This window comes from Schistocerca gregaria, chromosome 7, assembly GCF_023897955.1.
Source record: "Schistocerca gregaria isolate iqSchGreg1 chromosome 7, iqSchGreg1.2, whole genome shotgun sequence".
Taxonomy (NCBI): Eukaryota; Metazoa; Arthropoda; class Insecta; order Orthoptera; family Acrididae; genus Schistocerca; species Schistocerca gregaria.
In genome coordinates, this window is record NC_064926.1 from 453440887 (window position 1) to 453459263 (window position 18377).

The 18377-nt window shown below is 42.0% G+C and overlaps 1 protein-coding gene across 1 annotated transcript in view; it reads right to left on the reverse strand.

Annotated features, from left to right (window-relative positions):
* Positions 1 to 16095, reverse strand: part of LOC126281983 (cholinesterase 1-like) — a 73757-nt gene extending 57662 nt beyond the window's left edge. Inside the window, exons 1-3 of the mRNA XM_049981366.1 lie at positions 16010 to 16095; positions 10174 to 10308; positions 2276 to 2558 (exon numbers count right to left, since the gene is read on the reverse strand). Of these exons, the coding sequence (XP_049837323.1) occupies positions 2276 to 2558; positions 10174 to 10308; positions 16010 to 16093 (502 nt within the window). The 5' untranslated portion in view covers positions 16094 to 16095. The remainder of the gene's footprint in view (positions 1 to 2275; positions 2559 to 10173; positions 10309 to 16009) is intronic.
* Positions 16096 to 18377: the final 2282 nt, after the last annotated feature.

Below are 18377 nucleotides of genomic sequence, written 5' to 3' on the forward strand. Positions count from 1 at the left end.
AACACCTTGTATATGACATCTCAAGTGTCTTAAATGGAAACAATTCTCTCTTAAATGGAAACAATTCTCTACGTCAATAATACTGTTCAACCTTAGAAAATAAAAAAGTATGTTTTGTGTTTGATGAGTTGAATTTTTGTATAAAATTCTAATTTGTCATCAACACTCACATTTTCGTGCATCTGGTATTTCAGAATAAAGGCTGTTATTTTTATTAAAAAATTGTGATTCAGTATTTCTTAAATAACATTTCCGTTTGTTACTATGTATGAAAATTAGTTAAACGAAAAACAACCCTGTTGCTGATCAGAATCTAATCAATGACTTTACGATTACGAAACACGCTCAGGCAGTTGTCATTTTATTGGGAGATTGCGATGGGATACATGCGTGGAGGGTGTGACGTGAGGGGAGGGGGGGGGGGGGGAGGGAGGAATGATGAGTAGAATGAGTATGTGGTCAACCACCGGCGACTGTGGTAATGAGATAGAAATATTTTATACTTAACAGCGCTCGGAAATCTACTTTTCGCTGCGTGGGTTAGCCGAGCGGTCTTGGGCGCCCCGTCACGATTCGCCTGCCTCGCCCCGGCGGAGGTTCGAGTCCTCCCTCGGGCATGGGTATGTGTGTTGTCCTCAGCGTAAGTTAGTTTAAGTAGTGTGTAAGCTTAGGGACCGATGACCTCGGTAGTTTGGTCCCATACCTTACCACAAAATTCCATAAATCTACTTTTCAGAGAGTTTTTTAAAAAATTGTGTCATGCTCGATTAGGAAAATGAGCTTAAAGTATTAATATTCAAATCCTGAAAGTATGAGGAAAATCTAAGAGGGTAGAGCAGGCCGTGAGGTGCACTTGTGAGAACTCTACCAATTATGTCGAAAAATTGAAGATGTGTTCAAAATGGTTCAAATGGCTCTGAAGCGCCTAGAACCGCTCGGCCACTAAGCCGGCGAAGATGTATCATTAAACCTGTAGACCTTCGGATCTGAAGGAGCTATGGTAACTTAGTTTGCCATGTATTTGACGATCTGTCACTCATACTGTAGCTAAAAACAGTGCTGGTTCTATGTGTGCAAACAGAATCGAAGACGGAATCCGTATCTTCGTATTTCCATTTTGTATCATCTCTACTTCTGCAGTCTGGAACCGCCCGACCGCTACGGTCGCAAGTTCGAATCCTGCCTCGAGTATAGATGTGTATGATATCCTTAGGTTAGTTAGGTTTAAGTAGTTTTAAGTTCAAGGGGACTGATGACCTCAGATGTATATCCCATAGTGCTCAGAGCCATTTGAACTACTTTTGCAATTTGTTGGTTATTTTGTTGCCCAAATACCAAAACTGATCGATTACATTTAGAGTCTGATTTCCTAATGTGATTCGCACAGCAACATATCATTTAATTCAGGTACATTCCACAACCCTGTCTTTTTCTATTTTTTAACTTTCATCTTACAATTTCTTTTCAAGAGCGCATTCTGTTCATTTATTTTTTTCAGGTATGCTGCCGTTTGTGACAGAATTACATAGTAATTGGTGAACCACAAGCGTTTAAATTCTTTTCTCTGGACTTTAAATCCTTTAGAAATCTCTTCATCGTTTCCTTTAGTGCTTAGTCGATGTGCCAACTGAATAACATCGAGAATAAGTTATAACACTTTTTCTCTCCGTTTTCAGTTACAGCTTCCATTTCTTGTCATCCGACTCTCATAATTGCTGTCTGGTTCCCGTATAATTTGTAGACAGATTTTCAGTCTCGGTATTTTATCCCTGCTACCCTCACAATATCAATGAGTCTACTACAATCAAACATTTCCAGATCCTTCTCTGAATCTTCTAGAAACGCAGGACTATCTTTCGTCTGTTTTAAGTGAAGTCGTAGGGTCAGTATTGCCTCGCCTCTTCCTACTTTTCACCGTAATCCAAACTGGTCTTCCTTGAGATCAGATTCTAACACTCTTCCTGTCTTTTGTAACTAATTTGTATCAGTATTTTTGGACCATGATATTTCAAGCTGATGGCTCAGTAACATTCCACCATTCTGGACCGGCCTTCCTTGCAACAGTAATCCTTCTCTAAATGTGTGTTGTTAAATTTTAGATTTAGATTTTGATAGTGATATGCTGTATTTTGACATCAAACCCTCACTGAAAATTGTAAATCGCCAGTGGCTTTCTTTTAGTGGCAGAAACTTCAGGATTTATGTGAAATGTGTCGAAATAGAACCTGAATTGTGAACACATCGAGTAAAACTATAAGCAAAAGGATTGACTTACCGAGGGCACCGAGACGATAAGCGACCGAGACCATCAGGACGCCTTTCTCCACAAAATAGTCCGGTGCGCCATTGGAAGGAGAACCAGTCCTGAATGAACCGCCGTGGATGTGAACCATGACGGGCAAAGGACCACTCGCCGCAGCCGGCACGAACACGTTGAGGTAGAGGCAGTCCTCGGAGCCAGCAGTGGGCTGCGCGCCTTGAAACTTTGGCTGGGCGCAGTCGTCCGCCAGGGACAGCGCGTCTCGAACCCCGGACCAGGAGGTAGCAGGCTGCGGGGCCTGTCGGGGGGAAGCTCGGATGTCCAGCCAATAATGCTACACTTACTTACGCATCAGTGCACGAGGTATTTCTGCAAACATTTAAAAATATATCATAAGCAGCAAATCATTAAAAAGATGTCATTATTCACTTTTGAAAACGTTATTGGAAATAACAGCGGTCTGATAGATAATTAAAATACTAATCAGTCGTGCTCGCACAGATTTATTAACAATTAAAAACCACACGTTAGCAGTCGTCTCTGCTCACTACCTGATGAGACATGGTCTGAATATGATTTTTGATAAAATCGGAACCAGCTACCATTTTGACGTGTGATTTTTAGTTTTTAATAAATTCGTCTTTTCAACACATTAGCATTTTAAATATCATTATTCCATTTGCAAATCGTCAAGCAAGAAAGGACGGTTATTTATTCGATTGTTTTCCCAGGTCAGACTGAAGCCTCCACCCTAGGTGAGATCAGACCCCTTACAGTCTGGGTGAACATATATCAATTTTTAGATGATGACGACAGAATAAGATAGAATGATCAACTAAGAAAAATTGACCAGGTGAGAGTACGACACGCTCACAGAGCGTTCTGTACAAATTTAATTAGGTATATAGACAGTTCATTCATTCCGGGAGTCGATGATCTCGACGTTTTTTTTTCCTGTTGTCGACACTGACACTGGCAAGATATCTATCTCAGGGACTCCAAGACTTTCGAGAATGTTTTAATTTCAAGTTCGAAGTCGGAAAAAGGCAAAAGAAATATTTTTTCGTGTAAGAAATTAAACATTAATAATTTTCGAAGTTTTTCATTTGGTTGTAGTTTGAAACCTAGCTATTTGCCAAATTACATGATTATAGGTCAACGAAAGGTACCCTGTAGGTTTTGATGACTGAGTTTGCCACTATCAAAATTTTTGACTTAAACGGGCGTATCTTTTGATTGCATTGACAGAATCTTCAATTTTCTCATCACCAAAGGACCGTAGACTTCTATGTATGACATAAATTCCTGCAAAAAAAGGGTTTTGAACAGTTAGACAGGTAGACAGAGAGATTGGACGGACAACAAAGTGATTCTGCAAGGTTCCGTTTTTACAAATTGAGGTACGGAACCCTAATTATGAGCAAATGCTTGACACGATGTTGGTGCACCTTTGGAAAGCAGTACAACTGCGGTTGTGCATGGCATGGATTCTGCAAATCCTAGGCAGGGTTCCGGGACTGTATGGAACCAGATGTCCATGCAGTGGTCACGCGATTCCCGTAAATCACGGGTCGTTGCATTGTGGACGAGCAGCTGTTGCAAAATAGCGCTCCAGATTTGTTACACGCGGTTCAGATCAGACAAATCTCGTAGCTCGCACATCAGTGTGAGTCTACTATAATTCTCCTCAAACTACTGTAGAACGATTCTGTTGTAACACAGACAGATATCCAGCTGGAAGATGTCTCCGTCGAAGAAGACATCAAACGTGGATGCAGGTGGCCCACAGGAAAGCCCAGATAGTACACAGGTGCCATCGTGCTTTCGTTTAGTACTACAGGTGCCAGGCAAGCTAAATTGAATGTCCGCCATCACACATTGTGTCTCCACCGACCTAGTCTAAGAACAAAGGTAATTCATCCAACCAGCTGAGAAGTTTCCGTTGATCGACTGTCGAATCTCGATGATCTCGTGCCTATTATACTCTTGACTGACGATGTCATTGAGTCAACATAGGAACACATTTGGATTATTTACTGACATGCTTACATTCGGTAATGGGTGAGCCGTGCGTGGCTCGTGTTCCCGCCATCATGTATTTTAAAGCCTGTTTTTAAAGTACTTCCACCTCACTACGTTAATTTAAATTACTACTGTCACTTGCTGCTTTGCCTGACCGTGACCGGCATTAGCAGCGCGTATCGATACATCCCCTCTCGTATCTTTGCTCGACTGCTATTACTTCCCGGTCGTTGTTTGTCGTAAGCCACTTCCCGTCGTGAGATCGGGCTACGAGTCAGTTGGAACGAGTCCGGAGCGCAGTCCCGACCTGCCAGTCGGGGAGTTGCAATGCCTGACTAGTCGGTTTGGAGAAGTGAGGTCTGCGTCGGCATGGCTCGCCCGACCATTTCCGCCACGCATCACTTGATCCGGGCCACGGTCTTGGTGGATCGTCGGTCGGTCGTCCTACCGGACGACGCGTTTTGGCTCGCCGATCGTTTATGAGTGGGCTGTGTATGTGTATGTGTATGTGTGTGTGTGTGTGTGTGTGTGTGTGTGTGTGTGTTGGTTTGTGTGTGTATATGTGTGTGCATCTGTCCGATCGCTACTAGCTTCGTGGTTCATCGACCCAGGACGTCAAGATTGAGTAGTGGTTTCAACTGATCCATTCATGTTGTGGTGGTTCGTTTCGGTGGTTCGCTGTTGGACAGGTTTTCCTGTGAGCAATACCGAGTGTTTCTATTGCTGACATTTAGCCACCATGTGGTGCAGTTAACTATATTGGTTGACTACAGTTCGAGTGCACCAGCGGAATTTTCTGCCTTGTGGCCGTTAGTGTTCTGGTTACCTGCCCAGGCCATTGACGTAAATAAGGCAGTTTTCTTTTGGGCGAAGTTAACTATATTGCCTTATTTCCAATTGAAGTGTACCAGCGGAATTTTCTTCCTTGTGGCCGTTGGTGTTCCGATTACCTGCCCTGGCCACTAACGTAATTTCAGACACCGTCCTTTCCTCACCTGTTGTCGCTGTCCAACATGGTGTGTAATCTTGACAGCTAATACATACATCATTGTGGCTTATCACGTTCGTAACCTTTTGTGTTTGAGTTTTCATGTACTGATTGATGGCAGGCAAGTCGTTGTGTTATTCGGTCCGTGTCTGTCCCCTTGTTGGGTTCCGACGGATCAAGTGTAGTTGGGCTCACCACCTGTCTCACCTAAGTGAACGAGGGCAGACCGACCTCCCTGGAGGCTTCTGAATGCCGTTGGCTTTTTTGTCTTTCCCACTGGTGTTCAATTATCTGTTTTTAGCTACTTAAAATATAAGCCTTATGGTTATATTTTTTTTTTAAATTCTGGAAAATTAATTATGGGCTTTCAGCCTTGCAACTTTATTTTTAAAATTATCTTTCAAGCTTAAAGATTGCGGCATTCTGCCTATAAAAGATTATGGTAATATATTTTAAAATTTTGAAATTTAACTGTGGCCTTCAGCCATTTATATTGCACCTTGCATATGTTTGTTCTATCTATTTTGTCTTGAGGCTTTCCACCTAGCTGTGATATATTTCTTTTTAATTATTTTATTTGCTATTTTACTGCATTTTTATTCTGTTAATTTTTAAGATTTCTTGTTTGGAGCCCTTCAGCCTTGAAACAGTTGCATTTGGTAAATGTTAGGCTATGTGCCGCTCTGGTTGTAAATGTGTTATTAAATTATAATAAATTACTGTTAGAAGGTGAAACTGACCCCAATGTTATTTGGCCCTTTCCACAATCCTAATTGCCTGTTCTGCCCAGCGCGTTTAGCGGGTGTCGCAATGTGTAATGAACAATGTGCTCCGAAACGTGCCTGCACCAGCACTGTCAGCTTTGTCAATATTCGTCACATCCTGCTTTACATAGTGGGCTACACTCAGGCTTTCACATTCTGTAACGACGCGCGATCATCCAATACCTTGCCGCCTCTTCGTGGCTTCACCATCCTACAACTACACTGATGGAAAAATAGGCATAATCAAGAAATAATTGATATAGAATAATGAAATTTCGCGAATACATTTCTCGAGAGAACATATTTAAGTGATTAACGTTGCAAGACCGAAAAAAGTCGTTGAAAATATGAAATCGTGGTACATTAATAACTGATATAACGACCAGAATGTTGAACGCAAGCATGCAAATGGTCAGTTGTTGTACAGATGCCGGATGTGTACACATGCCTGATATCGGTTTGTGGGATGGAGTTCCTTGCCTTTTGTATTTGATCGCTTCAAACAGGATGGTTAACGCTGTAGCGCATGATGCTGGAGTTGTCGTCCGACGTTGTCCCATACAGCTCGCCTGGAGACAGATTTGGTGATCCAGCAAGCCGAGGCAATATGTCGACACTCTGTGGAGCACGCTGGGTTACAATAGCAGTATTTTGGCGAGTGTTGTGCTGTTGGAAAACACCACGTGGTATGCTGTTCATGAATGGTAGCACAACAGGTCGAATCATCAGACTGGTGTACAGATTTGCAGTCAGGTTTCGTGAGACAACGAGAGTGCTCCAGCTATCATGCGAAATCGCACCCCAGAGCATACCTCCAAGTATAACTATGGTGCGTTTAGCGCGCAGACCGATTAGTTGCAGACCCTTAACTCGCATACTTGCAACCAACATAAGGTCAGTACAGCACCTAGGCGGAACAGGCTTTCATCAGAAAACAGAATAGATCTCCAATGAGCTGTCGAATAAAACAGTTCGTTGTGCCACTGTGGCGCCAGCTGCTGCTCGAATTGCTGATGCAGACGCAATATGATGGCAACCATAGTCATAAACGAAAAACGAGGGTCTTCCCTCTCGGTAGTGGCACGTGGCAGTCCGCAGCCTACTTCTCTTACGAGCGTACATTCTTGTCAAGAGATAATCGTCGTACACAGTGGTTACATTCCTACCAAGCCTTTCTGCAGTATAACGTAGCCTCATTGCACGACCTCGTTTAAACTCAGTGAGCTATTGACAATAGCATCTTTCACTCCATTTCTGACTAATATACACTCCTGGAAATGGAAAAAAGAACACATTGACACCGGTGCGTCAGACCCACCATACTTGCTCCGGACACTGCGAGAGGGCTGTACAAGCAATGATCACACGCACGGCACAGCGGACACACCAGGAACCACGGTGTTTGCCGTCGAATGGCGCTAGCTGCGCAGCATTTGTGCACCGCCGCCGTTAGTGTCAGCCAGTTTGCCGTAGCATACGGAGCTCCATCGCAGTCTTTAACACTGGTAGCATGCCGCGACAGCGTGGACGTGAACCGTATGTGCAGTTGACGGACTTTGAGCGAGGGCGTATAGTGGGCATGCGGTAGGCCGGGTGGACGTACCGCCGAACTGCTCAACACGTGGGGCGTGAGGTCTCCACAGTACATCGATGTTGTCGCCAGTGGTCGGCGGAAGGTGCACGTGCCCGTCGACCTGGGACCGGACCGTAGCGACGCACGGATGCACGCCAAGACCTTAGGATCCTACGCAGTGCCGTAGGGGACCGCACCGCCACTTCCCAGCAAATTAGGGACACTGTTGCTCCTGGGGTATCGGCGAGACCATTCGCAACCGTCTCCATGAAGCTGGGCTACGGTCCCGCACAACGTTAGGCCGTCTTCCGCTCACGCCCCAACATCGTGCAGCCCGCCTCCAGTGGTGTCGCGACAGGCGTGAATGGAGGGACGAATGGAGACGTGTCGTCTTCAGCGATGAGAGTCGCTTCTGCCTTGGAGCCAATGATGGTCGTATGCGTGTTTGGCGCCGTGCAGGTGAGCAACACAATCAGGACTGCATACGACCGAGGCACACATGGCCAACACCCGGCATCATGGTGGGGGGAGCGATCTCCTACACTGGCCGTACACCTCTGGTGATCGTCGAGGGGACACTGAATAGTGCACGGTACATCCAAACCGCCATCGAACCCATCGTTCTACCATTCCTAGACCGGCAAGGGAACTTGCTCTTCCAAAAGGATAATGCACGTCCGCATGTATCCCGTTCCAGCCAATGTGCTCTAGAAGGTGTAAGTCAACTACCCTGGCCAGCAAGATCTCCGGATCTGTCCCCCATTGAGCATGTTTGGGACTGGATGAAGCGTCGTCTCACGCGGTCTGCACGTCCAGCACGAACGCTGGTCCAACTGAGGCGCCAGGTGAAAATGGCATGGCAAGCCGTTCAACAGGACTACATCCAGCATCTCTACGATCGTCTCCATGGGAGAATAGCAGCCTGCATTGCTGCGAAAGGTGGATATACACTGTACTAGTGCCGAGATTGTGCATGCTCTGTTGCCTGTGTCTATGTGCCTGTGGTGCTGTCAGTGTGATCATGTGATGTATCTGACCCCAGGAATGTGTCAATAAAGTTTCCCCTTCCTGGGACAATGAATTCACGGTGTTCTTATTTCAATTTCCAGGAGTGTGTAACTCACTACGTGCATCCGCAAAGGTAACTAAGACTCACGACGGTTACAGCGCGTATTTGAAGCAAACCAGATTTTCATCCTCATAGCGTTGGCACTTGCGCCACTCTTAGGCTAATGGCGTGAAATTTGAATAGTCTTGTTTCAGATGTAGAAACACGCCTAACAACTTTCGTTTGTCACGCATAATTTGTTCTCGGTGTTGGGATTTTATTTCGTCAGTGTATTTTCCATAAGTGGCAACGACAGTAGCTTGTGATCAGAGGACCAGCTTTGCCGTCTCCGATATGCGCGTTCCTAGGCGCTGCGCCGTAACGATGTGCCGTTTGCCAAAGTAACTTATGTCAGTGGACCTCTCCATTTCCGGCTAGAATAATTCCCCTTCAGTGTCTGCTCTGCGTTCTCACTTCGTCACTTGTCCATGATGCCACCAGGCCGCATTCTTTCAACCGGTGGGCAGTGGTCATAATGTTATGGCTCACCAATATAAGTGATGACCATTTTCTTATATTGAAACAACGATAACACAATCAGATTTTACAGAGAGAAGCAAGAGAATAAAAATAAAGGTATGAGAAACAATGAAAAGAGACAATTAGTTGCTTGCAATGTGTAAAGACACGCTTAGGATTTAGCAATGTTCAACTTTTGTTCTACTAAGTTTACCGAGGCATAAATAGTTTGGGCATCTTTATCATTGCATACTCTACCTTCTATTTGATTTTCTGGACAAGCGGTCCGATACAGTTTAAGTTAGTCAAGATTCCTGTGTTAGATGTAATGCTAAACTTGTGAAGATATGTCACGATAATGTAAGTGAGCTAACAACAGATTTACACGAAAATTGATTTAATACAGTTTGGAGTAAAGTGATGAACAAAAACCACATGCACTACCTGCCGTGACCATCTAGGCTTTCAGCTGATACGTATAGTAGCTGGTAGCTGTGCGTTTCTCCGACATAAACTTTGCAAAGTAATATTTACGAAAACAAACGCGCAATCTGCAGCAATCTATGACGAACGGCGCTCCCTCGTCAGAGGATTATAAATACGGAATGTCTATATTTTTGGATTGGAAACTTAAGATAAAAAAGTACGTACTGCAGAGAATGGCGTTAAGCAGTTGCAGCCGCCATGTCTATTGGTAAGACGTCGTGGTAGCTGATTGTTTCAGCGTTGCACTTAGTAACTCGACGACGCAAACTTCAAAGAAACACTTTCTCTCCGCTGCATCGTTAGAAAGTGGAGCTACTGCTAATAAATCTACGTGGAATACTTGACCGAATTTTGAATTTACTCTGAAGCATTCTCATATGGGGTTAGAATAGGTCACGAAAAGAGTGACTTGCGTTATCAGTTGAATAAAGTGATCATGAGTGTTTGCACTGTGTATAATATATATTATACAGGTTGACCATATGGTTTTAAACTTTCAGTTGTAGTACTCACACGGAAACGGAGATCTCTCAGGGGTGGTGTGGCATAAGGTATGCCTAGGAACTGGTTGTAGACAGCACCGTTCAGTGATGTGGTCACCACGCCCCTCAGAACGCCATTCTCTACAGTCACGAATACGTCGTCTCCCTGTAAGAAGTACTCTGTTCACCATCCTCTTCTCTCTATTACACACAAAAGCTCTCTCTCTTTCCTTCTCTCTCTCTCTCTCTCTCTCTCTCTCTCTCTCTCTCTTTATCTCTCTCTCTCTCTCTCTCTCTCTCTCTCTCTCTCTCTCTCTCACACACACACACACACACAGGTGCAGAGACATGTGAATAATTATTAGGGTAGATGCAACTAATGACTGCTTATAATAAGTAAAAGTTATTTACAACAAGGATGTCAAAGACATTTATGTAAATAGCTGTGTTGTACTCACGTTTAGTTTTATGCGACGTCCACATTATGTCGGTAGTGGACTGTCTTATTACTGACACTATTTTAGGAAGATGGGAAATAACGTCAAGATGTTGAAACTAAAATGTTAATTACAATGTGACAGTAGTTCGACAGTTCCACTCTTACGACGCTACATGTTTACAAAGACTGTGCAGATGAATCCATATTATGTAGGTAGTGGACTGTCTTATTACTGACACAGTTTTAGTAAGATGGGAAATAACCTCAAGATGTTGAACATGAAATGTTAATTACAATGTGACAGTTCCACTTTTACGACGCTACATGTTTACAAAGGCTGTGCAGATGAACAGTGATATTATTTTACTAACTAAAAGTTGTTACGATTGTCGGTAATTTCCAAGAATGATTTGCCTATCGAAGTCGCGTAGTCCAAACGATAAATATCGAACATGCGATTCTAAATCGATCACGCAAGTCTGGTGGCGGGCGTTATGGGTACGTTTACGGTGATCACTACAGCAGTAACCATAGAAGACCGTTACAAAAACACTTGTACGTAATTACAAAGGAGATGACTTACCTTACTCGTCGTCGATGTTATCATGTGAAAGTCTATCGGACGTGTACGCTACGGGAACAATTCCCTTTTTGCCATTAATTAGCGAAGGTATGTAGCTTAGAGCAACTAAGGGAACGATGAAAAACAGATAAAAATGACAATCACAAATAACTGATCATAACGCCCGCCACCAGAGTCTCGTGATCGATTTAGGATCGCACGTTCTTTATATATTGTTTTGAACCCGCTACTTTTAAAGCAATCATTCTTGAAAATTACCCGATTGTCTTTGGTTGTTGCATATGTTACTTCCGATTTATCCATTTTTGTCCTCTATAAAACCAATTAAAATTTTGAGGTAGTACTTGTGTCTAAACCTGTATGTCTGTTTAATATATCTTGTGGGTATTTTCTCACGTACAGGTAGATTTCTAATTATTCAAGAATGATTACTGCAAAATATGGTCAATTATAGTGTTCGATTCCACTCTTCGGCTTTGAGCAATGACGTCATCCCTAAGGCAGAGACGCTACACAGAGGCAATCTTTGAAAGCAAGCGATCATATTCGTAAACAAATGAATGTGGCTTACGATAAAGTTGCAATAACAGTTCATGTGATTAATTACTTAGTCATTAATTATATCGAAAAGAACTGAAGGCATCGAAAATAAATATGAACAGAAAAGGAGAGGTATACATATCTCAATAAATTATTATCGTAGTTCGTGTGAACAAGAAAAGCACAGAGAACCTTGAAATCCATTACAATATAGCAAAATGGTTCAAATGGCTCTTAGCATTATGGGACTTAACATCTGTGGTCATCAGTTCCCTAGAACGTAGAACTACTTAAACCTAACTAACCTAAGGACATCACACACATCCATGCCCGAGGCAGGATTCGAACCTGCGACCGTAGCAGTCACGTGGTTCCGGACTGAGCGCCTTAACCGCAAGACCACCGCGGCCGGCACAATATAGCATATGATGAAGTCGTAACATTGTGAAATATCGTTAATGTTTAATGATAATTATTGAATCTAATGGAACTAGTATACAAGTAGCGAAAAATCACAAAAAGTAGGATCTAAAAAAAATTGGAATCGGTAACTAGGCCAATTCTAGTTACCGATTCCAGTCAGTCCCTGGTACATTATGGTTTTTCCAGCAGGTGTGTGCATTGAAATGTAATAGGATTTCTGCATCTGTAATTGCTCTTTGAAGTTCTGTGGAAAGATGACTAATGTTTGCATCGGTGACTAGAAGTGACTTATATACGTTAATTCTAGATACCGATTCCAATAATTCCACATTTCGTTATTTGGACCGTGTTAACAACAAGCGCGTGCACTATAGTGTTACAGGATTACTACATTTTTTCCTTCCTTAATTATTACGAAAAAGAACAAAATTGGAAACTGTACCCATAATATTTGTTACTTTTTCGTAGTACTTCTGAGATCAATAAGAAAAGTATAAATCCTACAAAAACCTATAGGTCAATTCTAGTTACCGATTCCTACCGCCATTGGATCGTTCATTAATTGGATTGATTTTTCAGCAGGTGTGTGCACTAAAATGTAGTGTAATAGGATTTATGCACTTGTAATTGCTCACTGAACTGCTCCTAAAAAGTTACCGATATTGGAATTGGTAACTGATTACTGATTCCAGTTTTTGTTATTTCACCGCAGTACTTTTAGAGATCATTAAAACTGTGGAAATGTTATTACGTTTCAGAGTATACAACTCCTGCAAATGTACTTTACATATGAATTGTGGAACGGTTGGAATCGGTAACTGGAATTTACATATAAGGTTAATTATAGTTATCAACTGCGATATTCGTTATTTTTTGCTGATTTTAGTTAGTTGTATGCTGGCTTTCCTTCTAGAATTTAACGTGTCGGTTCCTCCACATTTCATGCTGCTGTTTCGTATTTGTTGTCATTCTCTTCATTTTCACGTTCTTCTGTTACATTTTAGTTTCTTCCCGTCCAAAACACTAACTTTCCTGCGCTTCTCCTGCTGGAATTAATAATTAAGAGTAAAATTAACGCTGTTTTATAGTAGTATGACTTCACCATCTCTTTGCTGTAATGCAGTTTAAAGGCTGTCTGTGCTTTTCTACTCGCATAAAGTACAAGGATAATTCTTATCATACATGAAAATTTGGTTTTAATTCTTGTTCTTCTTTAATTTCGTTATCTGCAAGTCCATTCGATATTATTCATAATAAATAACTGCGTGAAATGTTATTGTAATTTTATCGCATGCTGCATTCGTTTGTTTACGAGTATGATCCGCTGCTTTTATTGACTGCCTATACGTAGAGGCTTTGCCTTAGGCATGACGCCATAGCTAAAAGCCTACGAGTGGAGTCGGACACTAGAATTTATTCGCAAAACCTTTTGGTAATTTGCGCAGAATCTATAGTGCATTTTTGATCGTATCAGAAGAATGATTTTAATTTTTCAAGTGTAGAAAGAAGCTCGACTGATTATATTCGCTCTCCCTAATATCTTCTTTATATAGCACTTTAAAATTTCTTTCTGTTTAGCCAATGTAAAATCTATTACAGCTGCCCCATGTGATTATATATATGCCTGGGTTATCGTATTTCGATATTCTAGTGGTGACGCTACGTAATTTCACTGGAAGGTTGTTATTGATTAGAAAGGCTAGTTGAATATTTGTGGCTTTAAAAAGTGCGTTAATTTTGTTGAAGATTCTACCATGGTTGACTGTTGGTACGCACCTTATTTTCTATGTGGATTCCAACGTGAGATATAAAGAACACATTAGAGAGAGCGAGTATAATCAGTCGGGCTTCTTTCTACACTTGAAAAAGCAAAATCACTCTGCTGATGCAATCGAAAATGTAATAAATATTCTGCACAGAATACCAAAAGATTTGGCGATGAACATTCTTAGAGAATTAGAAACCTATCTGTGCACGAGAAAATATCCACAAGAAGTACTAAGCGAACACAAGTACTACCTCAAGAACTTTATTGAACTTATAGAACACGAAAATGGATAAATCAGAAGTAACATACACAACAGCCAAAGACAATCGTAACAAATTTAGTTAATAAAATAATATCACTGTTCATCTACACCGTATTTGTAAATGTGTATCGTCGTAAGAGTGGAATCGTCAAGTTACTGTCACATCGTAAATAGCAGTTTATTTTCAACATCTTGGCATGATTTACCATCTTACTAAAACAGTGACAGTTATAAGACAGCCCACTAACGACGTAATATTGACGTCACATCAATCTAGACGTGAGTAGAATATAGCTACTTTAATATAAATGACGTCGACAGTCATACCTTTTCTCACCAACATTGCAATCGCAGGTACTTGAAAATTAGCGAGAAAGCCGAAACAGTCTATCATAAATAAAGATTACTTATTATAAGCCACTATTTTGTACATCTACTCTAATAATCATGTCGCTATCAGACTTATGTTATGCTGCTAGCCCCAAATAGGAAACATTGTTGATGCATGTGAATAAATTATCAACGAGACTAACTTTAGCACTTTTTTGTATTGAATGGCTATTCTATATCAAAACCCCATGGGCAAACCGATCACCATTAAGAGTGTAACTGCGTCAGGTATACAAAGAGGTTAGTGACTTAACCCAGGAAAATGACTCATTATCCTATGAGATGGACAGGAATTTATCAGTATCTTCCTGTATCACATTGTCGGTAATAGTTTCTTCATAGCTCTTCAATTCCCTGGGTAGAAAGAAGGGTTTTTCAGTGAGCTCCTTCCCTGATTGGTTTCAGTGAGATGCTTCCCTTACTGCGTACGATAACTACAAAAAAAGGTCCCCGAGAAAGGGAACGTTACTTTTATTTAATGACATGTTAGAACACTACAAGCGAAGAAACATTTACTTATGATTCAGAGCAAAGGAGGAAGTCTAACCATGGATACATAGTATGAAAACTAGGCTCGGCTTGTAGACAGGAGCTGACTTCACTTGGCGGTCTACCTGATCGAATGCATGACATTTTTTGGTTTCACTAACCGCTTCAGAAATATATAGGACAGTTTCCTTAGCGGTTTAATGAGATCTTCATGTCATCTTAGCTATAAAGTGGGAAGCCATTCCAGATCGTTTGCGGACAGCAGCCGTCAAATTTTTGCGGCAGTTGAATGAATGCGAAGCGCCGTTGCCGAAAACATTATTCCACAAAAAGTTTGTCAAAGTCGCACTCAGTGAGAACTATAAGAATGGTGACAACTCGTTTAAAGTCCTCTTCACCATTCTGACTATCGCGTTACGAACATCTATAATCCAAATTCAAGAATATGTACCACTGGGGAGAACAGGAAGAAGGAGAGGACCGACATCAACGATCACATGTCCAGCTACCACATCAAAGTACTACATCTCAGAGCTAGGAAGGGTTTCATGCAGGCAACCATCCCCACAAATATTCATCTCTGACACGTACTAAAAACTGCTGAGATACAGAAATTGTCACTCAAGGAAAAAATGGCAGATTTACAGCTTTTACCATAAGGCTATTGAATGTACCGTCGGCTGAGAAGTGTAAGAGCAACGTGGTGAAACGAGATTATGACAAATGGGATTTCGTACAAATGTAGGTTTCTAAACATCATGTCGTCTGCACATATCTAGACGAATATGTGAGCCAGAAAGATTCATTTCATCAAGCGACAATTCTATAAATGCTGCTAAGTATATGGAATCTAAGATTTATGCTCTTTGGACTCGGAGAGAAAGTAGTGAGCTACTGCTATGTCTCTTACGAATTCTGTATCTAAATATTGAAAAAAATTTAATTTTGCTACCTACTTTGCTGATTATCGTACCTCTTGAATCTTTGGACGGCTTGGGGCAGCGTCCACCTTCGTCGAAAAGGTGGCAGCAATGAGCAGCAGCGCAGCACAGTGCATGTTTGCCTCTGAGGGGACGCAACTGTGCTGGTAGTATATATACCCAAAGATCGCAGCGCAACTGTCTCTCATATTATTTACAATACGAGCAAGACGATAATTAGCTGTAGTTCAAGTATCCTACAACCTGTTCGTAGAAATACATTGCGTCATAAATAACGTTTTTATCTTATCGGCAGCACAAGAAGACGTTGCGACATATAATAACGATGAGTACCTGGTGATACGTACAATATCAAACCACAATGCCTGAGGGTCCACCAAATCAGAAACGAATGCGCACAGCACTGTGAACTTGGTACTTGTCGTCTTGGAAGACAGAAGTGTCCACAGAATATTCGTCATGAAGAAGTAAAAGAAAGGGTAACTTCTAATCACCGACAGTTCTGAAACAAAAATCCTGCCTCGTGTTCAGGGTAGCCTGAACGAGAGGCCGTCAGAAAATCACAAACCAATTCCGCTCTGACATACACCAACCACACACTACGTCTCATTGGGCTATATATGTACTTGACGGTTTGCATCATTAAACAAAATTGTGATTGTAGTTACGGACAGCCTGTTGTGAGTGATGTTTGGATCACTGAGGACTATATCTTTATATGGCACTGTGAATAACACCCTTTCCCGAGCTCGTTGTTGTTATTGTCCAGAGACTGGTTTCATGCTGCTCTATTCTGTGCCGGCTTCTTCATCTCCAAGTAACTACTGCAACCTACAGGCGGCTTCTGAATCTGCTTAGTGTATTCATTCCTTGGTCTCCCTCCACCATTCCCCCTCCCCCCCCCCCCCCCCGGCGTTTTCATCCAGTACTAAATTGGTAATCTCTTGATGCCTCAGAACGTGTCCTACCAACCGATCCCTTCTTCTAGTCAAGTTGTGCCACAAATTCCTCTTCTACCCAATTCTATTCAATACCTCCTAATTAGTTACGTGATCGACCCCATCTTCTGTAGCACAACATTTCGAAAGCTTCTATTCTCTTCTTGTCTAAACTATTTCAACTATTTATCGTCCATGTTTCACTTCCATACATGGCCACACTCCATACAAATAATTTCAGAAGCGACTTCCAGACACTTAAATCTATACTCGATGTTAACAAATTTCTCTTCTTCAGAAACGCTTTCCTTGCCATAGCCAGTCTACATTTTATATCCTCTCTACTTCAACCAACATCAGTTATTTTGCTCCCCAAACAGCAAAACTCATTTACTACTTTAAGCGCCTCATTTCCTAATCTAATCTAATCTACATCTACATCTACATCCATACTCCGCAAGCCACCTGACGGTGTGTGGCGGAGGGTACCCTGAGTACCTCTATCGGTTCTTCCTTCTATTCGAGTCTCGTATTGTTCGTGGAAAGAAGGATTGTCTGTATGCTTCTGTGTGGGCTCTAATCTCTCTGATTTTATCCTCATAGTCTCTTCGCGAGATATAAGTAGGAGGGAGCAATATATTGCTTGACTCTTAGGTGAAGGTACGTTCTCGAAACTTTAACAAAAGCCCTTACCGAGCTACTGAGCGTCTTTCCTGCAGAGTCTTCCACTGGAGTTTATCTATCATCTCCGTAACGCTTTCGCGATTACTAAATGATCCTGTAACGAAGCGCGCTGCTCTCCGTTGGATCTTCTCTATCTCTTCTATCAACCCTATCTGGTACGGATCCCACACTGTTGAGCAGTATTCAAGCAGTGGGCGAACAAGCGTACTGTAACTACTTCCTTTGTTTTCGGATTGCATTTCCTTAGGATTCTTCCAATGTATCTCAGTCTGCCATCTGCTTTACCGACGATCAACTTTATATGATCATTCCATTTTAAATCACTCCTAATGCGTACTCCCAGATAATTTATGGAATTAACTGCTTCCAGTTGCTGACCTGCTATTTTGTAGCTAAATGACAAGGGATCTATCTTTCTTTGTATTCACAGCACATTACACTTGTCTACATTGAGATTCAATTGCCATTCCCTGCACCATGCGTCAATTCGCTGCAGATCCTCCTGCATTTCAGTACAATTTTTCATTGTTGCAACCTCTCGATACACCACAGCATCATCTGCAAAAAGCCTCAGTGAACTTCCGATGTCATCTACCAGGTCATTTATGTATACTGTGAATAGCAACGGTCCTATGACACTCCCCTGCGGCACACCTGAAATCACTCTTACTTCGGAAGACTTCTCTCCATTGAGAATGACATGCTGCGTTCTGTTATCTAGGAACTCCTCAATCCGATCACACAATTGGTCTGATAGTCCGTATGCTCTTACTTTGTT